At 40.3% G+C, this 25,710-nt stretch overlaps 1 protein-coding gene across 4 annotated transcripts in view; it reads left to right on the top strand.

Annotated features, from left to right (window-relative positions):
- The window catches only part of FNIP2 (folliculin interacting protein 2), a 137,848-nt gene that overhangs the window by 72,751 nt on the left and 39,387 nt on the right, over positions 1 to 25,710 (top strand). For 2 of the 4 annotated variants that reach the window (XM_078069367.1, XM_078069369.1), the window contains exons 6-9: positions 765 to 865; positions 1,040 to 1,129; positions 2,678 to 2,749; positions 21,681 to 21,810. In XM_078069367.1, the coding sequence (XP_077925493.1) occupies positions 765 to 865; positions 1,040 to 1,129; positions 2,678 to 2,749; positions 21,681 to 21,810 (393 nt within the window). The remainder of the gene's footprint in view (positions 1 to 764; positions 866 to 1,039; positions 1,130 to 2,677; positions 2,750 to 21,680; positions 21,811 to 25,710) is intronic. The other 2 variants (XM_078069368.1, XM_078069371.1) reach the window with 1 other exon arrangement.

Below are 25,710 nucleotides of genomic sequence, written 5' to 3' on the forward strand. Positions count from 1 at the left end.
AAGCCAGTATGGAAATGATTTTTTTTTTTTCTCGTGAGATATTCTTTTTCAGACTCTTTCAGTCATTACACTAATTCCCTATAATAGAATATTGAGCTCAGATTTAAGTAAAAATTATTTTGGCCTCATTATGCTGTATTACCCTCAAGGTCTTGATATTTATTTTACTAGCTAATAAATCAAGTAAATTATTAAAATCTGCTTCTCTCACATTTGTGTTTATGAGTAACTCTAACTTTTTAGATGTTGCAAAGTCAAACTCCTATAAGAATAATAATTTCTATTCTATCCTCCTGCTGAAGAAAGTTGCCAAATTGCTTGTAGATGTTAACTAAGAATTAAGATGAATTTCATTTTGCAGGTTTATGTGAAATTACCCTTGAAATGAATGGCAGCATCTTGGGTATCAGTTACTAAGGCACAATTTAGAAACAAATAGCAGTATCCTAGCTGTCTGTCACCATATCAAAATTTGTAGAGTTCAGTGCCCCATTTTATAACGTGAAACTGTTAGGAAAGCACTGTTTAGTTTTATAGGTTGGACTGCCTCCAAAAAGCTTTTCTTGTCTTTTCCTCCAACAAATTCCCCTGAAGTTTGGTTTCCTTTGCTAGATGTAAGACTTTATTCATTTGTAAAGAAAAGTCTGGGCAGCTGGTAAGTTGTCTATGTTTGAGAGTTTGTTAGAAAACAGCTTTATTTGTCTCTTGATTTTTTTTTTTTTCCCCTCTTCTCTCTCTCCCTTCCTTCCCCTCTCCGGATTTAGCTTGCAAGACAGCTTTGAATACATCCACCAGGATCCTAATTTGGGAAAACTGAACACAAATCAGAATAATTTGGGTCCTTGTCGTACTGGGAGTAACCTAGGTAAAATCCTCCACGTAACTGGGCTCTTTCTTTCCGAATACCACTATTGTGGGTGTGTGTTTTGCTTTATTTGAGTTTGTTGTGCTGTTTTGTTTTTTTTTGCATCATCTTTAATCCGTGTTTATTTTTGTGTGTGTACCTCGTTTGCCCTCCTGTGTGTGTCGCTGTCTCTAGGTGTGCTGCAAGCATGCGGCAGCAAACTGCTGCAGGGCGTAGCTGAAGGAGGACCTCTCCGGCTCACCCGGAGTGCTTCTTTCTTTGCAGGTTTGTGTGGAATGCTGAGTACAGTGTGACCCACACACACATTAATAATAAGTCCTGTGCAGGTTCTTAGGAAAAAAAAAAATCCTTTTTGGTGCCTCTCTAAGAAATCCAAGGGGCTCTTGAGATTATTAGTTTCAAATGCAGCCAAGTTCATGGTGTTTTGAAAATTCCACCAAAGAACCTCTATTGTAAATGTCTTTGCTAATACCCCAGTGTAAGCTGATTTTGATCTGAAATGAGCCCTTAGTGTTTCTAAGAGGTTTATATTTTCTGATTTTCCTGGGCCTCTTCGGCTGCTCTGGACGGCTGTTTCCCTTTCTCATGGTATATACCTTTATCCATTTGTTCACCTGCATCCTTACCTGCACAGAGTTTTCTTCAAAAGTCACCCTAATAAATTGAGCATGGAAGACCTACCTCTCTTTCTCTTTTCTTCCTCATCCCTCTCTCTCTCTCTCTAGCATTTAAGTAGTTTAAACATAGTTTCTAGGTTCTTTACAGGTATAATCATCTCGGTCTCTCTGGGTAGGTAAATTCTGAGATTTAACTGGCCTTGCTAGCTAAAGTTGTTGAATGTCTGTTGTAGTCTGGCATGATTAACAAGTGTGGGGAATCTTCACTACTAACATTAAAGGTTATGTTTATGGCAAATGGTATTCTTCATTCTGTTCTTCTTTGTAGCTGGAAATATGCTAAGCACCGAGAAACTGACACCCTCCCACCTACTTAGAGTGAGGATAAGATGTTTATATGCTCTCTTTAAAATTGTGAAAATAAACATGCTTCAAAAATAGCTGGCAAGTATAATAATCAGGCAGGGCACTGGGCTTCTTGTACATTGTAAAACTTACTATAGCAACATGCCATCTACCCTGCAGCTCAATAAGTATACAGTTTAGATGAGTCTGAAGCATTCCTAGAAGTCTATAATACTTTAAAGTGTTTTCTAAAATTCATGCCACGATATGAGTTTTTCTCAGTAACTACAATAATACTGGTTGTATATGGAAAAGAAGTGGAGGAAGAAATATTTGAAAATGAATATGTGTTTTTTTTTTATCTACCAAGAGAGTGAGTTATAAATAGAGAAATATTTTTTAAATCTATGAAATGGTATTCAAGTATTTCTGTTCCCCAAAGTTGCCTAGAGTTACTAATGAAACTGATTATAAAGCATTTTGAAAATACAGTGCTATTTAAATATGACATTACTAATGAGGAAAGGGGCCGAAAGTATCTGCCTGAGAATGTTTGTTCATTGTTTCAACTGCATGAATAGTTTATTATGGCAGTTTGTTTTAGATATAAGCATCAGTCCAAAGGGTGTTTATGTTACATAGGGTAAAGGCAGGTAGTTACTTGAGTCTATCTTCTTTTCACTCGTTTTCTACGTATTTAATTTTGCTTCCTGGTTAATTTTTCTATAAACATAGGCCAGTCAACAATAGCGCTAGCCTACCTTGAAATGTAAAAGTGACTACAGTCGTTTTTGAACAACTGGTTCTTTGGGCATTTCAGTAACAGGGTTACCTTTTGCCTTTCTCTCAGCACATAGCACTCCGGTTGACATGCCGAGCAGAGGACAGAATGAAGACCGGGACAGCGGCATTGCCAGATCAGGTATTTGTACTTCCTTTTATTGGTTTAGCTGGTAGAGTGAACTCTTCATTCACGATGGGGAAGTAGGTCGGAAAACAGATCCGGACTTTCTTCCTTCTCCACATTCTAAGATAGTCTCATGCATCTGAAGATCTAGGACTTTGGTATACAGCATCTAGGAGTGGTTGTGCAAAATGGACTCGTTTTTTTCTAAACCAGACTCATAGGAAGGAGACTCTTGTACTTTGAGAAATTTCTTCTTAAAGGAAAGCTTCCTTGAGCCAATTTTGCTGGGAATTTGCCTGCTGAATATTGAATGTAAAATCAGAGGAAGAAGGGTGTCTGTGGAAGTAAGTCTATCCCTGACTGGGGGAGGGCCTGCCAGTCACCCTCTCTCCTGCCCTAGAGTCATGCTGATGATCTAGATTTTATCTTGGATAGCCCTTTCTCTCATTCCTTCAAGCGTTCAGCTTTTCTAATGCTGCTTTTAAGATCTCTCAGTTTCTGCTTTTGTACACGATTCTGCTATGAGTTTTGATTTGTGGTTTAGATCTGGTAGATTCTGTGCTGTAGAAGGGTAGTGAACCAGTGATCTGGAACTGGAGGCCTTGGAGATGTTTGGGTTTAGCCTGATGAACACAGGTCATACACGCCACTTCTGCCTTCCGCTGAAGACCAAGGGCACCCTGCTGGTTTTACCTGTGATACACAGCACCGTCACCGAGTAAGCCAGCCGGTCAGTACTTGCATGTGGGGGACAGGATCCAGGCCTCAGATGCCTTTCTTCCCGGCCTCCCATTCATGTCAGCATCCAGATCTGAATGTTTTCTGAGGAGAGAAACTTGGGACTGACCAGATGTGGGAGGGAGTGGGGGGGGGGAGGGTAGAACTGATACCAGTGTGAATTACAAGACTGAGAGAGCACTAGCTTTCTTTGATAGTTTGGCTTCTATTCCCAGCAGTCTTTACTTTGAGTCTTCCAGGTCTCTTATCAGGAGAAAGGGGACAGAGATGGAGAGGGCTGCAAGTGCTCTTGCGGGGCATTTGGCTCCCCTTGTTCTCCTGGTAGATGTGTTCACATTCACATGCCTTCCGCTCCCATCTGGGTGCTGTTCTAAAATCACCGAGTCCACCTAAAGACCAGTGTGAGCTCTACACCCCTGGCAGGGTTCAGCAGTTTGTTGATAAAATCCTCTTTATGTTCTTACTGTAGTTAATTCTCTAAGATCTCTTCTTATACCCACCTTAACATTGCAGGGACCAAGGTCCTCATCCTGAAACACAATAGGGACTCCAGGTGTTTGAACTGAATTAGCAGAAGATGTAGAGAAATTAAAAACATGCTTATTCCTTTTTTCTATAATTTTCAACTTTGTGTCTAAAGAGTTGAGAGATGGGGTAAATTTTTTAAAATTGATTTTATTTTTTAGAACAGTTTGAGATTTACAAAAAAATCGAGATGAGTACAGATAATTCCCATATAATGTGCACACAGTTTGCCCTATTACTAGCATCTTACATTAGTATGGTGCATTTGTTATAGTTCACAAATCAATATTGATGTATTATTATTACCTAAAGTCCATAGTCTTATTTATTTCCTTGGTTTTTATCTAATGTCTTTTTTTTTCCTGTTCCAGGAAAAAATTTATTTAGTTTATATTTAGTTATCATGTCTCTTTAGGGCTCCTTTCGATTTTCTCAGACTTCTTTATTTTTGATAACCTTGACAGTTTTGAGGAATAGTGCCCAGGTATTTTGTAGAATGCCCCCTATTCAAATTTGTTTGATGTTTTTCACATGATTACTAGGGTTATGGGTTTTTCGAAGAAAGATCCCAGAGGTGAAGTGCCGTTTCCATCACATCATACCAGGGTACATGTGTTTGTCAGGTTTCTCCACTGTAAAGTTACTCTTTATTTCCCCTTTACTATAACTTAGGAAGGAAATCACATGGATCATTCTACCTTCCTCCCCTTGCTTATATGAAACTCCCTACTCTAGCAGTGAGAAACCTGGCTCTCACTGTCTGCCATCAACTTTATTAACTAGAGTATAGTGCTTCTGTTCCGTTCCTTTTACTTTTAGTCTTAAAGATGTCTACTCATTTCCAAAGTTACTTAGGTCAGCACCATTTTTTAAAAAGATTATTTTAGAGAGAGAGAGAGCACGGAGGGGAGGGGCAGAGGGAGAGGGAGTCTTAAGCAGACTCGTGCTGATCACAGAGCCTAATGCAGGGCTTGATCTCACGATCCTGAGATCAAGACCTGAGCTGAAATCTAGAGTCAGATGCTTAACCGACTGTGCCACCCGGGCATCCTGAGGTCAGCACCTTTTGAGATGGGGGAATTTTTGTAGCTATATGTGCCAGTCCAGTAGAATCTCTGAAATTAGTGTTCACACCATTTCACCTTGCAAAGGCTTCATGAATACTGCCCAGAACTTCGATTATTACAAGTCAGGTCTGAAGAATAATTTAAGGTTCTTCCTCTCCCCCCCGCCCACCCCGCCATAGTCCAGTAGAGAAGTAACTTGAGAAAAGCTTTTTGTTTGTTTTTAAATCATTGTTTATACAGAGAAACTTGTTTCAGGATAAAAAGGAATTTTAAAGGAGAGTTTACAGTTCCCCATCCAAAAGAAACCTGAGGTTCTTTGTCCTATCCCACCAGTGCCTTCCTTACGCATCCCTTTCTGCAGGAAAACTTGAAAGGAGGGAATGGATGTAGGAGCTTATTTCACATTCAGCAGCAAACTTGTTCTGTGCAGAGTATGCTCTGGGAATACAAAGAGCCATAGGGTTTTGAATTCCCAAAGGGGTTTACTCTGTTGTTAGAAAACGGAATTATTTTGGTGGTTTCCACAGTAAGACCAATTTGATACAGTTGAAATTAAGGGAAGGAGTTAGAAGGGTAGCACTGATTCCTAACTAGCCAGTCATCAAGCCACATTTATTTATTTATTTATTTATTTATTTTTAAGATTTTATTTATTTGAGAGAGAATGAAAGAGAGAGAGCATGAGGTGGGGAGGATCAGAGGGAGAAGCAGACTCCCTGCCGAGCAGGGAGCCTGATGCGGGGCTCGATCCCAGGACTCCAGGATCATGACCTGAGCCGAAGGCAGTCACTTAACCAACTGAGCCACCCAGGCGCCCCCACATTTATTTATTGAATAACAGTTTTTAGCCCCCTGTGTTGTCAGACTCTAACAGGATTTGGGTGTTTTTGAAGAAGAGTAGAGTATAGCACCTGCCCTCAGGAAGAGTTCGTGTAAACCAAGACTTAAAATCCAGTGTGATAAGTACGACCTCATAAGATACTGTGGGAACAAAGAGGAACAGTAAGTCACTTTGCCTGGGAATTCAGGGTAATGGCCTCATAGAAGAGGTAATATTTGAGTGACACCTTGAAGGTAGCAAAGAACTGCACCAGCATTTAGGAAAAGAGCATTTCTGAAAATAGTTTGTGCAAGGGTGTAGATCCTTGAGAGTATACTGTTAGGATGTTTGAATGATGGCAGGACTGGAAAGCAGGGTTGGGAATGTCAGCAGGTAAGGCTGGTTATGAAAGGCTAATTTTGAATGGCACCAGTCCCATGATAAGGAATTTGGATTTAATCTTACTAGCAGGGGCAGCTAAGGGATGTAACATAATTGGCTCTATTTTTGAGATCCATGTGGTGCTTCACAAACTGTGCTCCAGAAAAAGCTGGACCAGTGTATCCATTGCTAAAATAAATTAACGGTGATGCTTTCTAAGTTAGCAGGGGATGAAGGGACTTAGGTTTTTTTCTCATTTCTCAACTTTTTTTCAATATAGTTTTCCCAAACTTTTGAGGCTTCCCACTACTGTGTGTGTGTGTGTGTGTGTGTGTTTGTAGCTAGTATAAAATGATTATCTGATTTAGCATAAAATTTTTTGAAAAATAATCCATTGGTTTTTTCCTCTTCCGTTTTTTGGAATAGCATCTTTGAAAAATATGTAACTTTTTTTTTTCTAAGTTACCCAGTAGCTTTTTGTAATAACAGAGAGGAAATCAAAGCTTAATTGTGACCTATGTCTTAATGTATTTTCCTCTTCATATTAAGTACTCCAGTGCCTCTTTACAAGCTTGTAACACAGAGAGAGAATAAGAAAGAAAGCAATAGCAAGAATATCTAACTTATTAAAAAAAAAAAAAAGAGGGACACCTGGGTGGCTCAGTTAGTTAGGCATCTGACTCATGATTTCGGCTCAGGTTATGATCTCATGGGTCGAGAGATGGAGCCCCACATCAGGTTCCATAGGGAATCTGCTGGAGATTCTCTCCCTCTCCCTCTGCCCCTCCCTCCACTTGCTTGTGCTCTCTCTCTCTGTCTGATAAATATTTTTTTTAAAAAAGAGTAAGTTCTGGGGCGCCTGGGTGGCTCAGTCGGTTAAGCATCTGCCTTCGGCTCAGGTCATGATCTCAGGGTCCTGGAATCGAGTCCCGCATCGGGCTCTCTGTTCAGCAGGGAGTCTGCCTCTCCCTCTCACTCTCCCTCTGTGCTCTCTCTCTCTCTCTCTCTCTCTCTCTCAAAATGAATAAAAAAAAAAAAGAGTAAGTTCTTTACTGCCTTAACTAGTTAGACTGTTTTTTAAAGAAGCTTCTTCAGTAAAGGAACAGAGTAAATAATAAGCTTACAGTGTTTTTTCCTTTTAAGAGTAGCAGTTTACTTAAAGGTATTTGCCTTATTTCCTGAATTTTTGGAATGTAGTAAGGAGACTTCCAAAGTGAGAAATATATACATTTTATTAAAAATTTAATATTCATATTCATAGGCTTTTCCTATAAAAAGTTTGGGAAACCATTGTTCGTTCTTTTTTTTTTTTTAAGATTTTATTTATTTACTTGACAGAGAGAGCACATGCAGGGGGAGCGGCAGGCAGAGGGAGAGGGAGAAGCAGACTCCCTGCTGAGCAGAGAGCCACCAATGCGGGCTTGATCCCAGGACCCTGGGATCATGACCCGAGCCGGAGGCAGACGCTTAGCCGACTGAGCCACCCAGGTGCCCCGAGAACCATGTTTCTAGTATTATTCTGGAGGATGAGGACTAGAAGGAGACAAGATGAGATGTTGTTGTATAAAAAAGATTGGAAGCAACCTTAATGTTCATCACTAGGTATTGGTTAAATTATATACTTTTCAGGAAAGGAATACCACGTGGTCGTTAAAAGATTTGGGGCAGCTCTGCATGCCTTGAAATAGAAAAGTTCTCTTAGATATATTTTTAAGTGGAAAAAGAAAGGTGTATCCACAGTGTGTTCCAGTAAACCATCAAAAGAAAGGCATATACAGGCTGTCTTTCTGCATATAAAGATAAGTATATTCATAGAATGTCTATAGAAGGGATACAAACTGGGACATGTAAGAAGGGAAAATGCATTTTCATTGTATTCTCTTTTGGATATTTTTTAACGTGTGCTCTGTGCATATGTTAATCTAGAAGACTAATTATTTTTTAAGAGGTTGTTCTTTAAATGGTCACCGTTAAAATTATTTGACTAAGGTCTTGGGAGAAGGGAAGAATGGGTTTCAGCTATGCTAGGAGGTAGGATTGGCAAGGCTCGGTGACTAAGAGGGGGGGCACAGGATGTGGAGGAGGCAGGAGGAACCAAGGGTGACTCTCCGTTTCTAACTCAGGTAAACAAGCAGAGGTTAATGGCATTAACTAGTATAGGGAAAGCAGGAGGCCAATCCAGAGAGACAGATACTGAGATAATTCTTCAGTTATTAGTGTCTGTAAGTTCTTTAGCTGTGAGTAGTCAGCTGTAATTTAGAAATAGGAAACTGGCTCTAAAGAGATGGATTGGAGCAGAAGCTAGAATGTGGAAGTCCGGGTGCATGAGTAGAGTAAGGTTTGGAGGGCCAGAATTGAGACCAGAGCCACTGAGCTTTGTTAATCTCACCACCTTAATTTAGGCTTCGATTCTCTTCCTCATCAAAATGTTCGAATCATTGACAAGAAAAATAATTCCTCATTCACTGAGCAACTGCATTTCCTCTGTTCTTAGAAGTAGTAGAATAAACAGAAGATCAATATGAGAAAAACTTTGATAATATACTTTCAAACACTTTTCAAGTGTTTTATTTTTTAAGATTTTATTTATCTGAGAGAGAGAGAGTGTGAGCGTGCACAAGCAGTGGGGAGGGGCACAGGGAGAGGGAGAAGCAGACTCCTCACTGAGCAGGGAGCCTCAAAACACTGGACTCCATCCCAGGACCCTGGGATCATGATCCGAGCTAGAGGCAGATGCTTAACGACTGAGCCACCCAGGCGCCCCTCAGGTGTTTTAAAATGAACCTTCAGCGTAAGAGTATGCATCATCATAGTATTCAGATAGGACATGTGTTTTGGCCACAATACAGGTACAGAATGGACCCCACCCAAAATACAATTTGCATGTCAAGACTGATGACAACAACACACATGCCAAGAGGATATGAAAATATTTATCATTCACATAATGATGCTTTCTGGTGAGAGCAGGGTGGGCTTCCCAAGCTGGTCAGCAAATGACTCGAGAGACAGGGAAAGGAGATGATATTGGGGTTTTTATGGTGGTTAGGAGGTAGACCCAGGGTGAGGGCTTCCACACAAGGCTGAACTTCCCACTGGTTCCAAAGGAGAGAGCCCCTGGGCTTTCTTATCACCTTGCCCAGATGTGAGGCAGAAAGGGAAGGGCGTTGAGGGGAGAAGCTGAAAAGGTATCAGCAGTTAAACATGAAAAAATGGGAATCACACTGTTTATTGCAACGCAGGTCACCATTGAATGATGCAAACTGACATCTCATTTGTATCTGAATTCTTTATTGACTTAACTGCTGCAGTGCTTTGTAAAGAGGGGCAAGAGTCCAGGAGGGTACTGTTTGTTTGCTGTCTGGCCATGGCATCCTGTTGACCTTGCGTGTACACATATAGGCGAAGGCTTGAACTTCTCAGCCTATCTGAGTCTTGGGAGTACAACTTGTGCTCCTCGGGGAACACAAGAGAATGGGAGGCCTCTAAGGAACTGCTGGGGGGGGGGTCATCCCCCACTCACTTGTTTGTCTCCCCTGGGAAGTTGTCATGAAACAGTTTCTCATCACCTCCAGGGTGCAGATAAGATTTGGAGCTTTCTGCCCAGCCCACCTGAGACTCGAGGTGCAGAACAGAAGACTGCTTAGCTGTAGTCTACAGCTGGCTCCCCGGCACCAGGGTCTCCTACAAATTGTGGAGCAGGCATCTGATCCCTTTTGTGTCAGTATTGTCCTTTGTGGTGTGTGGGGCAAGGATCACTAGGGACTGGCACTTTTGGTTTATTCTTCTTTCCACAGTCTAGGTAAGAAACTGTCCCAGTCTAAAAATGTCTTGTATCATTACTGTCAAATCTTTACTTTGGGCTTTGCCTTGCCTTCTATATATGAAGTTGGCAGTCTGTAATGTAGCTTGGACAGAACTCAATTTCTACATTTCATTATAATTCTCATATTTCAAGTCAGACCTTTGGTATTCTGGAACGGATATGTATCTTCTTCAGTTTCAGAAATTTGCTAACTTTTGCTTTAACTTTTTCCTCTCTACATTTGCATTCTTATTACCTATTTAAGAAAAATTAGAATAAAAGAGTAATGCAAATAGCAACCCAAATTGTAAAGGGATCTAGGAATAATTCTAAAAAAACAAACAAACAGATGTGTGATACAGTTATGGAGAGATTCAAAAACTTGATTAAAAGAAGACCTAAATGGACTGGGAGCAAGATGGCGGAGGAGTAGGAGACCTGGATTTCATCTGGTCCCAGGAATTCAGCTGGATAGGGATCAAACGATTCTGAACACCTACCAACTCAACAGGAGATCGAAGAAAAGAATAGCAATAACTCTCTGAACAGAAAAGGGACCACTTTCTGGAAGGTAGGACGTGCGGAGAAGTGAATCCGAGGCGATATTCGGGAAGATAGATGGCGGGGGAGGGGGCCTCCATCGGCCGCTACTGGCAAGTGATAGAGCCACGGAGCACAAAATCGGAACTTTTAGAAGTCAGCTCCGCTGAGGGACGTCGCTCCAGTGGCTAAGGGGGGATGGGGGGTGGAACCTTCACTGCGACAGTGTGGTCTCAGCACCCTCGGACTCACAGAAAGACCGGGGGCGCCTGAGTGCGGCAGAGCTCCCAGGTATCGGAGCGGGGAAACTGGCTGCAGAGACGGAGCCGAGGTGCGGGCTCTCAGCTTGGGGTTGCCACAAACCGTGATCCATGGCACAGTCGGGCCATTGCTCCTCCAGCAGGGACCCAACAAGTGGCAGATCCGGGGAGACCCCTGTCCTCCCCTGGGAGGAGCAGTGCGAGAGCTCAATGCAGGGATCCGCTGGGTTTGGAGACTCCACACGGGGTCATGTGCCAGAGATAGAAACGCTCTTGTCACAGGCCGGGTGAGCACGGAGTGCGGCCAGAGACCAGGGAGACGGGAGTGACTGACTGCTTTTCTCTGGGGGTGCACTGAGGAGTAGGGCCCTGAGCTCTCGGCTTCTCCGGGGAGGAGATTGGGAGGCCGCCATTTTCACTCTCGTCCTCCGAAGCTGTACAGAAAGCTTGCAGGGACCGAAAGCTTCCGAGAGCAAACCCGGGCAGATTACTTAGCCCAGACCTGGCAAGGACGGGGCAATTCCGCCTCCCGCAAAGACATTTGGGAACCACGGCAACAGGCCCCTCCCCCAGAAGATCAGCAAGAACTGCCAGCCAAGACCAAGTTTACCGATCAATGAGAACGGCAGAACTCCAGCGCTAGGGGAATACTGCACATAGAATTAATGGCTTTTTTACCATGACTCTTTAGTCTTTCAAAGTTAATTTATTTTTTAACTTCTTTTTTTTTGAATTTTTCTTTTTCCCTTTTTCAACCAACATCTTATCAATCCCTTTTTTAAAAAATATTTTTTATTTTTCATTTTTAGAGTCATATTCTATCCCTTCATAGTAGTTACCCTTATTTTTGGTGTATATATATACATATATAAGTTGTTCTTTCTTTAAAATTTTGGGATACAGTTTCTTCTAACAGATCAAAATATACCCTAAATCTCTAGTGTATGGCTTTGTTCTAGTCTCCTGCCTGATCACATCATCACCCTTTTTTTTAAAAAAATCCTCTTCTTTCAACCAACTTCTTATCTTACCAATTCCTTTTATAAAATCTTTTATAATTTTCATCTTTACAGTCATATTCCATCCCATCATCGTATTAACCCTTATTTTTGTACATATATGTTTTTCTTTCTTTAAAATTTTGGGAGACACTTTCTTCACCAAAATACGCCCAAAATCCAGTGTGTGGCACTGATCTATTCACCAGCCTGATCATATTTGATCATATTCTGTTTGTTTTGTTTTGTTTTGTTTTTGTTTGTTTTTATCATTTTCTTTTCTTTTTTTTTCATTTTTCTTTCTTTCCCTTTCTTTTCCCCCAGTTTCAGGTCTTTTCTGATTTGTTTAGTGTATATTTTTCTGGGGATGTTGTTACCCTGTTAGCATTTTGTTCTCTCATTCATCTGTTCTCCTCTGGACAAAATGACAAGACAGAAAAAAATCACCTCAACAAAAACAACAAGAGGCAGTAATGACTGCCAGGGACCTAATCAATATGGACATTAGTAAGATGTCGGAACTAGAGTTCAGAATGATGATTTTTAAAGATACTAGCTGGGCTTGAAAAAAGCATGAAAGTTATTAGAGAAACCCTTTCTGGAGAAATAAAAGAACTAAAATCTAACCAAGTCGAAATCAAAAAGGCTATTAATGAGGTGCAATCAAAAATGGAGGCTCTTAACTGCTATGATAAATGAGGCAGAAGAGAGAATTAGTGATATAGAAGACCAAATGATGGAGAATAAAGCTGAGAAAAAGAGAGATAAACAACTACTGGATCACAAGGGCAGAATTCAAGAGATAAGTGATACCGTAAGACGAAACAACATTAGAATAATTGGGATCCGAGAAGAAGAAAGAGAGAGAGGGGCAGAAGGTATATTGGAGCAAATTATAGCAGAGAACTTGCCTAATTTGGGGAAGGAAACAGGCATCAAAATCCAGGAGGCACAGAGAACCCCCTCTCAAAATCAATAAAAATAGGTCAACACCCGACATCTAATAGTAAAACTTACGAGTCTCAGAGACAAAGAGGAAATCCTGAAAGCTGCTTGGGAGAAGAGATACGTAACCTACAATGGTAGAAAAATTAGATTGGCAGCAGACCTATCCACAGAGACCTGGCAGGCCAGAAAGACTGGCATGATATATTCAGAGCACTAAATGAGAAAAATATGCAGCCAAGAATACTATATCCAGCTAGGCTGTCACTGAAAATAGAAGGAGAGATAAAAAGCTTCCAGGACAAACAAAAACTAAAGGAATTTGCAAACATGAAACCAGCCCTACAAGAAATACTGAAAGGGGTCCTCTAAGCAAAGAGAGAGCCTAAAAGCAACATAGACCAGAAAGGAACAGAGACAATATACAGTAACAGTCACCTTACAGGCAATACAGTGGCACTAAATTCATATCTTTCAGTAGTTACCCTGAATGTAAATGGGCTAAATGCCCCAATCAAAAGACACAGGCTATCAGATTGAATAAAAAAACAAGACCCATCAATATGGTGTCTGCAAGAGACTCATTTTACACCCAAAGACACCCCCAGATTGAAAGTGAGGGGGTGGAAAACCGTTTACCATGCTAATGGACACCAAAAGAAAGCTGGGGTGGCAATCCTTGTATCAAATTAGATTTTAAACCAGACTGTAATAAGAGATGAGGAAGGACACTATATCCTACTTAAAGGGTCTATCCAACAAGAAGATCTAACAGTTGTAAATATCTATGCCCCTAACGTGGGGGCAGCCAATTATATAAGGCAATTAATAACAAAAGCAAAGAAACACTTTGACAACAATACAATAATAGTGGGGGACTTTAACACCCCCCTCACTGAAATGGACAGATCATCTAAGCAAAAGATCAACAAGGAAATAAAGACTAAATGACACACTGGACCAAATGGACTTCACAGATATATTCAGAACATTCCATCCCAAAGCGAGAGAATACACATTCTTCTCTAGTGCCCATGGAACATTCTCCAGAATAGATCACATCCTAGGTCACAAATCAGATCTCAACCAGTCCCAAAAGATTGGGATCGTTCCCTGCATATTTTCAGACCACAGTGCTTTGAAACTAGAACTCAATCACAAGAGGAAAGTCAGAAAGAACTCAAATACATGGAGGCTAAAGAGCATCCTACTAAAGAATGAATGGGTCAACCAGGAAATTAATGAAGAATTAAAAAAATTCATGGAAACCAATGAAAATGAAAACACAACTGTTCAAAATCTTTGGGATGCAGCAAAGGCAGTCCTAAGAGGAAAGTATATAGCAACACAAGCCTTTCTCAAGAAACAAGAAAGGTCTGAAATACACAACCTAACCCTACACCTATAGGAGCTGGAGAAAGAACAGCAAATAAAGCCTAAACCCAGCAGGAGAAGAGAATAATAAAGATCAGAGCAGAAATCAATGAAATAGAAACCAAAAGAAGGGTGGAACAGAACAACGAAACTAGGAGCTGGTTCTTTGAAAGAATTAACAAGATTGATAAACCCCTGGCCAGACTTACCAAAAAGGAAAGAGAAATGACCCAAATCAACATAATCATGAATAAAAGAGGAGAGATCACAACCAACACCAAAGAAATACAAACAATTAAAAGAACATATTATGAGCAACTCTATGCCAGCAAATTAGATAATCTGGAAAAATGGATGCATTCCTAGAGATGTATCAACTACCAAAACTGAACCAAGAAGAAATAGAAAACCTGAACAGACCTATAACCACTAAGGAAATGGAAGCAGTCATCAAAAATCTCCCAACAAACAAAAGCCCAGGGCCAGATGGCTTCCCAGGGGAATTCTACCAAACATTTAAAGAAGAATTAATACCTATTCTTCTGAAACTATTCCAAAAAATAGAAATGGAAGGAAAACTTCCAAACTCGTTTTATGAGGCCACCATTACCTTGATCCCCAAACCAGACAAAGACCCCATCAAAAAGGAGAATTACAGACCAATATCCTTGGTGAACATGGATGCAAAACTTCTTACCAAAATAGTAGCCAGTAGGATCCAACAGTACATTAAAAGGATTATTCACCATGACCAAGTGGGATTTATCCCTGGGCTGCAAGTTTGGTTCAACATCCGCAAATCAATCAATGTGATACAATACATTAATAAAAGAAAGAACAAGAACCATATGATCCTCTCAATAGATGCAGAAAAAGCATTTGACAAAGTACAGCATCCTTTCTTGATCAAAACTCTTCAGAGTATAGGGATAGAGGGTACACACCTCAATATCATAAAAGCCATCTATGGAAAACCCACAGCAAATATCATTCTCAATGGGGAAAAACTGAGAGCTTTCCCCCTAAGGTCAGGAACACGGGAGGGATGTCCACTATCACCACTGCTATTCAGCTTAGTATTAGAAGTCCTAGCCACAGCAATCAGACAACAAAAAGAAATAAAAGGCATCCAAATCGGCAAAGAAGAAGTCAAACTCTCTCTTTGCAGGTGATATGATACTTTATGTGGAAAACCCAAAAGATTCCACCCCAAAACTGCTAGAACTCATACAGGGATTCAGTCAAGTGGCAGGGATATAAAATCAATGCACAGAAATCAGTGGCATTCCTATACACCAACAACAAGACAGAAGAAAGAGAAATTAAGGAGTCGATCCCATTTACAATTGCACCCAAAACCATAAGATACCTAGGAATAAATCTAACCAAAGAGGCAAAAAATCTGTACTCAGGAAACTATAAAATACTCATGAAAGAAATTGAGGAAGACACAAAGAAATGGAAAAACGTTCCATGCTTATGGATTGGAAGAACAAATATTGTGAAGATGTCAATGCTACCTAGAGCAATCTACACATTCAATGCAATCCCCATCAAAATACCCTCCACTTTTTTCAAAGAAATGGAACAAATAATCCTAAACTTTGTATGGAACCAGAAAAGACCCCGAATAGCCAGAGGAATGTTGAAAAAGAAAAGTAAAGCTGGCAGCATCACAGTTCCGGACTTCCAGCTCTATTACAAAGCTGTCATCATCAAGACAGTATGGTACTGCCACAAAAACAGACACATAGATCAATGGAACAGAATAGAGAGCCCAGAAATGTACCCTCAGCTCTATGGTCAACTAATCTTCAACAAAGCAGGAAAGAATGTCCAATGGAAAAAAGACAGTCTCTTCAACAAATGGTGTTGGGAAAATTGGACAGCCAGATGCAGAAGAATGAAACTGGACCATTTCCCTACACCATACACAAAAATAGACTCAAAATGGTTGAAAGACCTAAATGTGAGACAGGAGTCCATCAAAATCCTAAAGGAGAACACAGGCAGCAACTTCTTCGACCTCAGCCACAGCAACTTCTTCCTAGAAACATCGCCAAAGGCAAGGGAAGCAAGGGCAAAAATGAACTATTGGGACTTCATCAAGATAAAAAGCTTTTGTACAGCAAAAGAAACAGTCAACAAAACCAAAAGACAACTGAAAGAATGGGAGAAGATGTTTGCAAATGACATATCAGATAAAGGGCTAGTATCCAAAACCTATAAAGAACTTCTTAAACTCAACACCCAAAGAACAAATGATCCAATCAAGAAATGGGCAGAAGACATGAACAGATATTTTTCCAAAGAAGACATCCAAATGGCCAACAGACACATGAAAAAGTGTTCAACATCGCTTGGCATCAGGGAAATCCAAATCAAAACCTCAATGAGATATCACCTCACACCAGTCAGAATGGCTAAAATTAACAAGTAAGGAAACGACAGATGTTGGCAGAGAAAGGGGAACCTTCCTACACTGTTGGTGGGAATGCAAGGTGGTGCAACCACTCTGGAAAACAGTATGGAGGTTCCTCAAAAAGTTGAAAATAGAGCTACCATACCATCCAGCAATTGCACTACTGGGTATTTACCCCAAGGATACAAATGTAGGGATCCGAAGGGGTACATGCACCCCGATGTTTATAGCAGCAATGTCCACAATAGCCAAAATGTGGAAAGAGCCAAGATGTCCATTGACAGATGAATGGATAAAGAAGATGTGGTATATATACACAATGGAATATTGTGCAGCCATCAAAAGGAATGATATCTTGCCATTTGCAATGATGTGGTTGGAACTGGAGGGTGTTATGCTGAGCGAAATAAGTCAATCAGCGAAAGACATGTATCATATGACCTCACTGATACGAGGAATTCTTAATCTCGGGAAACAAACTGAGGCTTGCTGGAGTGGTCGGGGGTGGGAGGGATGGGGTTGCTGGGTGATAGACATTGGGGAGGGTATGTGCTATGGTGAGCACTGTGAATTGTGCAAGACTGTTGAATCACAGTTTTCAATGGAGTATAGTTCAGTGCTAAAATGTAATGAGCTATCAAACCATGAAAAGATATGGAGGAAACTTAAATGCATCTTACCAAGTGAAAGAAGCCAATCTGAGAAGGCTACATCCTGCATGATATCAAGTGTATGACATTCTGGAAAAGACAGAACTTATAGAAACAGTAAAAAGATCAGTGGTCACCAGGAGTTGGGGACAGGGGCAAGGAGGGATGAATAGTTGGAATCCAGAGGATTTTAGGGAACTGAAACTATTTTGATTGATAGTGGGTACATGTCATTATACATTTGTCTAAACTCATAGAAAGTATAACACTGAGAGTGAACCCTAAGGTGAATTATGGACTCTGGGTGATAATTATGTTTCAGTGTAGGTTCATCAGTTGTAAAAGTATACCACTCTGGTGAGTGATGCCCATCCCAGGGGAGGCTCTGTGTATGTGAGAGCAGGGGCTGTATGGAGGGAAATCTCTGTACCTTCCACTCAGTTTCGCTGTCAACCTAAAAGTACTCTAAAAAATAAAGTCTTATTTTAAAAAATTAAGGTGTTTTGAAATCATGATGGTGAGGACATTTTCTTTGTCTTTTCATTGGGGACTTGATAGGAATTTTATTAAAACTTGAAGTTCCTGGGATGCTTTTGAAGACCCTTTATAGTCTTAAAATCACTCTGTGATTTGGTAACTACAGTGTCTTAACTAAAATTTTATTTGCCTATTAATGTATTCGGTTTATTAAAAATGGCATTTTCCTATCAGACAATAATCACAGCTCTAATAATTGATCTTTTTAAATACCTCTATTCTGTTATTGAGAAATACAACTGCTAAACTTTAAGGAACCTTATAGTTTTCAAGTGTTTAAGCAGAAAACTCTAAGAGAAGTACTGTCAGTGTTACAGTAAAAAAGGTCATTCCTGTCTTTTGGATGTAGTACCATCTGTGTCAAACAGATAGAAAAAGTGTTCAGGTTCAGAGCTACACCACTGCTACCCACCACCACCACGAAACAAAACAGAATTTTTAAAAATGAAGATAGGAGGAAAAAGAGAAAATCCAGATGCAGTGTATACAGCTTTGACCACAGGAAACTTTCAACAAATTCAGACTTGGAATTCTCTCTAGAAATTTGTTTCTCAAATGCTTTGTTTCTGTCATAATTATTGATTGAGACACATCATTGATCTTCGTATAACCGTTTGCTCACTCTTCGTGCAGTAGTACTTCTTGAGCATCTTATGTACTGGGCATTTTTGTAGGATATGGGGATAGATCAGTGATCAAATAGACATGATCCCTGATCTCATGGAGTTTATATTCAATAAAGGAAACACAGATCATAGACAGTAAAATGTAAGTAAGCACTTATCACTGAGGAAAGTAAGACATATAAGATGCTCGTGGAAGGCCTGTCCAAGAAGGTGAAGTTCTCAGCTGACTGGAATGCTGGTGGTAACATGCTCCATGAAGATCAGAGCACAGAGCATTTTAGGCATGGGAACAGCTAGTACAGAGACCTAGAGTGGAAACAGTCTTCGGAGCTTTGTGTATAAGAAATAGAGAGAAGGCTGGAATATAGTAAGGGGAGGGTGGTGTAAGATGAGCTTGGAGAGGAAATAAGGGGCCTCATCACATTAATATATTTTTTTATTGTGTGGGATTGTTTCCAAATACACATAGACTGGTGTCTGTCCAAGCTGCAGAAGAGACAGAAGAGTCTAGCCAACCATCAAATGCATTAAATGTTAATGGAACAGATACCTGAATCCACCCTTTTCTCATGAAAATGGCAATGAGTTAGAGGCCCAAATTAAGCCTGTTCTTCCATTTGAGACTTACTAACTGTATTGCTTCCTAGAGTATGTGATTGACAATTATATTACACAGTACTTTAATGTAAAAATTGTATTAAATAATATTAAAATATTTTTGATAAGGAAATGCTGGGTAGCCTTAAGCCAGCACTTTAGCTTAATAATATTTTTATTCAGAATTTTGTAATGAAAAAAGGAGTATCTTCTCTGTTTTTTTATTATTTTAATTTTTTTCCTTTCCCTTTCATGTGTCTATTATAAGTCCTAGGTTGTTTTCATGATTAACTAATCAGAACTAATAACCTTTCAGTACTCTGAAATGTCTTACTTTGCTTTCCTGTTCCAAGAATTATCAGAGGAAGTAAATAGCCAGCTTTTATTGTGTAGGGCACTGGGCTAAGTGTATTGATTTATCTAATCCTTGCAGGAACCTTATGAAATGTCAGTGCTTCTCAAACTTTTCTTTTGTCTGCAGTTCATGCTACTGCATTTTATATTATGATCCAGTAACATCTTTACATATAACAAAAGTTTCATCAATTAATATTAGCACTGCAATATACTCTTGTTTTCTTTTAAATGTTGGTGTCAGTTCACTAAATAATTCACAACTCACTAGCAGATTGCAGTTCTCATGAAAAATACTGAGGTGTGATACTTTACTGTCCTCATTTTACAGATGAGAAAGCTGACAGGTTAAGTAAACGGCCCAGGTATTACAACTGGTGAGTGGCAGAGCTAGGATTTGAATCGGGGGAGCCTGGGCTCTTACTCAGTTTACTAAACTGAAGTATACAGCAATACATATAATTTCCAGAATAAATTTGGCCCTCAGAGTCCTTTCCATCTTGCTTCTGTGACAGGGAAAAAACTGTTTATAATACAAGTACTACTACCTCTCAGCCCTGTCCTCCACCTGCCAAGAAATTGATTGGATTAGCATAAGATAGGAAGAGAGACAGGGGACCCTGAAGATTTAGGAATGGGGAATGAAGCGCTTGTGTACCTCATAGGGGACTTTTAGAGTTTGGGGATGGGGCACAGATGTCTAATTGGCATTTTTTATTAAGTAATTTTGTGTGGTTTTGAGGAAAAACTCTCTTCTGTCTCCCTTCAAAATTCTCAGTAAAGTTACTCACCACTGATAAATCTCCAAAATCAAATCCATGTCAGAACAAAGGCAGCCTGTTGGGGCCAGCCACATCTGGGCAGTACTTTAGTGAAGAAATGCCATACATTCACTAAGTATTTATTAATTACCTTAATAAATTATCCAAGGAGCTGTCCTGGATACAAGGGATACAAAGATAGCAAACAAATTTGTTATGGATATTGACTAGATTAGAAGAAAAGCATCTCAATATACCTCTGTTGTGGAAAGAACCTTGAGCCATTTTGCATCTAATTTTTTAGCCTGGCAAGTTCACTGCTATTCATGTACACTTGAAGCTCCATGCCAGCAAATACGTGTCTGTCTTGTCCTCCACTGCATCCCAGTTGCCTGGCACAGCACCTGGCACACTGTACACACTCCACTATTTGCTTATTGGGTATTGACTAATAGCCAAGTAACTCTTGTAGTATTTAAGAAATCAGGCCTGGGAGTCAGGTTATTTACATCTGCCTATAAAAGTGTAAATTAAAATGTAAAACTTCATATGGGGAAATGCCTTATTATCAAGGGATATCCATGAGCATAGTACACTATGTGTGCCGAAATCAATTTCCTTTGTCCTGTGATTTGCTTCTGAAAAGTGCCCAGCTTTCAGTAGGACCCCATTTCATTTTCCACTGGACTGACATTTCAGTATCTAATTCCTTAGCCTGAGGAAAGTAAAAGGAAAAAAGTCTGTCTCCTTTCATTCTTCCAAACTAGTAGACATCCATCAAGCAGCTCTGATTTGTAAGAATCCCTTTGCCTACCCTGAAAGGGACCAGTCCCTCCCTGCCTGTTAGAGAAGTCTGGGCTGGCAGGTCAGCTCACGCTGAGAGCCCAAGCGGAGGCATCTAATACTATATAGCAGAAAGAAGCAGAGAGAGGCCCTGAGGCAAATAAGTAATCCAAGCAGAAAATATATTTAAGACTAGAGGTTGCTTTTTCACAGCCAAGGGAGTGGTGATGGGTTAATGGGGGAGCTGATTGCTGGAGGGAAGGAGGGTAAGTATTGTGTATTTGGAGATAGGGGATAGGAGAGAGGATATTCTGTGGAGGAACTACTTACTTGCGTAGACTTCACTTCAAAATAGGAATAGGAGTGAAGTAGTAGTTAAGAGGAGAAAATATGTGTAAATAAATATTGTGTATGACATTACTTCTCAGGTAACAATATAAACAGTTACGCTATGTGGACCATTTTTATCAGAAATCTGCATTCTGGTTAAGTGAGTGATAATTACATTGCCTTTGTAAAGTAGGGCCTGATAATTGATGCATTTGGTATGTCTGTAATCCCTATTTTTAAAATTTATTTTCCTTTTTAAAGGATGTTTTCTTTGCGGTACAGAAGTCTTAATAAGAGAGAAGTTATAGTCTCCCCCTGCTGGCTACGTCTGGTAGAACCTGAAAATTTAGGTCACTTGGCACGAATGTTTTTGTGTGGCTACGTGAGGATTCATTTACCTCAACTTTCAACTTTCAACTTTTCTTCCTCACAGCCTCACTAAGCAGCCTTTTGATTACACCTTTTCCATCTCCAAGCTCCTCTACATCCTCTTCCAGCAGTTACCAGCGCCGTTGGCTTCGAAGTCAGACAACAAGTTTGGAAAATGGCATCATTCCAAGGAGGTGAGTTGCAAGTTTGCTTTTGATGAGAAAGGTGCTGGTTGTAGATCGCTTGAACGAACTGGCAGTGCTCACCTGTTGTCAGTGGAAAACAAAAAACAAAACCTTAAACTGCTGGATTAGCTTCAGCTTAGGCTGAAAATGGGTAAGTTAGAATTTTTATAAAAAACAATAAATATAAAAGCTGAAAACCAGTCTGGTTTGGAAGACACTGGGAAACATCTGGGTCATTGTGCCATGTATGAGCAAGATTTTGGTGTTAATTAATTAATTAATTAATTTTTAAGATTTTTATTTGAGAGAGAGAGAGAGCACAAGAGGGAGGAGCGGGAGAGGGAGAAGCAGACTCCCCACCGAGCAGGGAGCCCGATGCGGGACTCGATCCCGGGACTCCAGGATCATGACCTGAGCCGAAGGCAGTCGCTTAACCAACTGAGCCACCCAGGCACCCAAGATTTTGGTGTTAATTTAAAATGAGCATGCTCTGTCTTTGAATTGGCTCCCTTCCAGATGTAGCTCTCATGAGTTAGAAGGGTGGAGTAAATCTCTTCCTTGGCTTACTGTGACACCAGCGTGGTCTTTGAAGACGTAGAAACTCAAGGATTGTGACATACTCTTTTCATAAAACTTAAATTTTTAAATGAAATGGTCATGAATCTGATTATAAAGATGGCATCGAGGTATGTTCTGCCTTCATTGCAGTTGAATTTTAGATCTAAAGTTTTGCAAAATATACGTTTTGGCTTAATATGATGTTACATCAGTAGCTTCCACCTCCTTTTCCCTATAACCCAAAACCTTAAAAGGGAATTAACATAGGTTGTACCTATAAAGATTCATGTGTCAATTGTTTGATTTAGTGAGTCAGCTAGTAATCACCGTGTGTAGGGGTCCATGAGGGTGTAAAGACGATTCAGATATACACCTGCATCTGTGGACCATTAGTATAGTTTATTGACTAGTGGGGAAGACCATATACACATAAATAACGGCATAAAGAGGTTAAACTATAAATGCCGTGGGCGGGGCATCAAGTGCTTTGGGACTCAGAGGAGGGAGAGAACACTTGCTGGTGGTCAGGTGGGGAATTGGAGAGCCCTTCATGGGAGAGGTGGTGCTTAAAGGACAAGCTGAGAGACGAGGGTCAGGCACATGTGTAGCACATGTCAGGCTGCTTGCCCCTCTTCTCTTGTTCTCACAGTCCTAGCAAGCTTGACCAAGAGAAAAAAATAGAGCTGCTTCACTCACCGAGGAACTGCTCTGTGGTTGGTAGGCTTTGGGTGGAATGGTTAAGAGCTTGGAATTTGGTGTGAAGACAGGTCCTAGCTCTGCCACTCACTAGGTGTACATGACAGCGAATTAATCTGCATTCAGAGTGTTGCTTCCTCATCTGCACTGTGATCATTGTACTAGTACCAGACATCATTATCATTGCCGTTAACTGCAGTTGTCAGGAGAAGGCATCCCGCCATTCTCATTGTCCTTACAACAGCTTCTGTGATAGAAGAGAATGATGGGTCGTAGAAGCCTTCCCCTTTAGACATCTCTTTACTAAAAATGTTTTTCCATCCCTTCAGGTTTTTTGTTTTTAAAGATTTTTATTTATTTATTTGACAGAGAGCACAAGTAGGCAGAGCAGCAGGCAAAGGGAGAGGGAGAAACAGGCTCCTTGCAGAGCTGGGAGCCCAATGTGGGGCTCGATCCCAGGATCCTGGGATCATGACCTGAGCTGAAGGCAGACGCTTAACGACTGAGCCACCCAGGTGCCCCTATCCCTTCAGGTTTAAATCCCGAGTTGAATAGCATTCTTCATCCCACTCCTCTGAAAATTCTTCAGAACTCTAATTTGAACTGAGATCTGGCTTTGGCAACTAATGAATCTCTACTAAACTTACACCTAAAATAAGCATCTTTGGTTCAAAAATGAAAATGCAGAGCCCCTTTGTTCAGAAAGTGGGGAAAAGTGCTATTAAAGGTACTGAAATGTAAAGCTTTTCCTTTAAAAAATATTTTACTTAACAAAATGTAATAGGAATAATAGTGAAATATGAATAAAACATAAACTTATAAATTGCAAGAAATATTTTGGTATCATAATTTTACATAATATAATAAATAATAATGCTATATCTTGATTCATCATAAGACTTTTCTGGCTCTCTTTTCTATCTTCATTTGTTAGGTTATCAAAATTTATACTTTTTAGCAACTTTGCTTTCAGTTGATATAATTGAAAGCAGCATTAATCACTCTTGGCAAATGCCAGATGGCAAGTAATTTTTGACAATTTTTTGAGAAAGATCTTTCTGCTGATGTAATCGTTACTGGAACTTTATGGGTTATGAAAACATTGGATTAAGTTTCTGATAGACTTTCAAAATATAAATTTCAGTACATCTAGATCTGATGATGATTATGGAACAGTTTTTCTAAAAAGATTTAATTCTTCACACAAATCCATTTTGTGTAAGACTGAATTTAATTTTAAATGTAAATTTATACAAAGTTATTTTAATGTCTCCTCTGACATTTTCTGTAACTCGTGGAGGTCTTACAAGCAACTGAAAGTGTCTTCATGAGTTGTATATAATTCAAAATGCCTGTTTTTGCATTCTATCATTGCATCTTCGATTACAAGGAAGATTAATTTTAGAGTGGACTTCCTTAATAATTTGTTTATCCAAAGCTTCATGTGAAAATAGTGAGGTTTTTTTTCTGTCCAGTGCAACAATCTTTACATTTAACTTGTTTCTATACCTGTAAATATTTACTTTGCAATGTTGCAATAGTTTTCAAAACTGTAGATGATAAACTGAAGAATTCTGATTATTCCTGGATATGCTCTATTGCAATGTCCACTGTAGGCTTTTTGTGATAATTTATTGTCTTGGGGCTTGGGTCAAAGGGTTAAATATTTATGCACACTCTATAGGGACAGGTTCCAGTGATGGATGGGTAAGCTGGCCTCGTACCATGGGTCACGGCACTACCCAGGTCCTTCCTCTCTCCTGTGGCTGTGGTCACTGCTGCTTCTGCTGCTGCTATCCCAGCCACCAGTCTGGGCTCAGGTCCCAGCCTTGCCGCCTTGGGGCCTCCTGGCACCCTGGACTTTCAAACGTCTGGCTGTGTGCCTGACTGCCTAGCCAGTTGCTCAGAGTCTGGGTTGCATGCCCTTAGGCCTGAGCCCACTGTGCACTCTGCAGCCTGGTGTCTTCACTGCTCACTCACATGCTTCATTGTCCCATCAGACTTCACTTCCACAATACAGGCTGGAAGATAAAATTACTAAGAATTCAAGATGGCAACCGCAAAACATTAAATCAAGCCTGGGGCCCATCTGGGAACAGGGCTCTGTGTGAGTGGGGTCTCATGCCCATGAAGCTGGCACACACAGGACGTAAGTGCGGCTGACATTTTGAATTGATCACTATTCCTGTGAAGATCCCTTCATTTAAAGATGTTGCAGTTGATCTCTTGCTTTTGGCAGGTATGTAGGTAGGAAAATTAATTTTTTATGCCAGATAGGAGAATAGTGTAGGTACCAAAAATATGATTGCCTCTGGCTTTGAGAGGAAATTCACAGTAATCAAAAACTCCCTAAGGGAGTTAAGGTAAAAAGGATGATTTCACAATCCTTAACAGTTGGTTCTACTTTGGATACTCCTGTCTCCAGGCCCCCTGCTGTGCCAGGTGGTAAATTTTGGTTGCTGGATGGGGAGTCAGGCCTGGGCATTTACCAGCTGGTGGGGAAGTATCACCTGTAATAGAAGAGAAACTGCAGAGATTTCATCTCTTAGTGAGGCGACGGAAACCCTAAAGGACCAAGATATTAAAATTGAACAGCCATATAAAGTTGCGGCGGGTTTGTTCTCTGACCTACAAAAATGGCAATTTCCTATGTCC

The sequence above is a fragment of the Halichoerus grypus genome, chromosome 3 (assembly GCF_964656455.1).
Source record: "Halichoerus grypus chromosome 3, mHalGry1.hap1.1, whole genome shotgun sequence".
Classification (NCBI taxonomy): Eukaryota; Metazoa; Chordata; class Mammalia; order Carnivora; family Phocidae; genus Halichoerus; species Halichoerus grypus.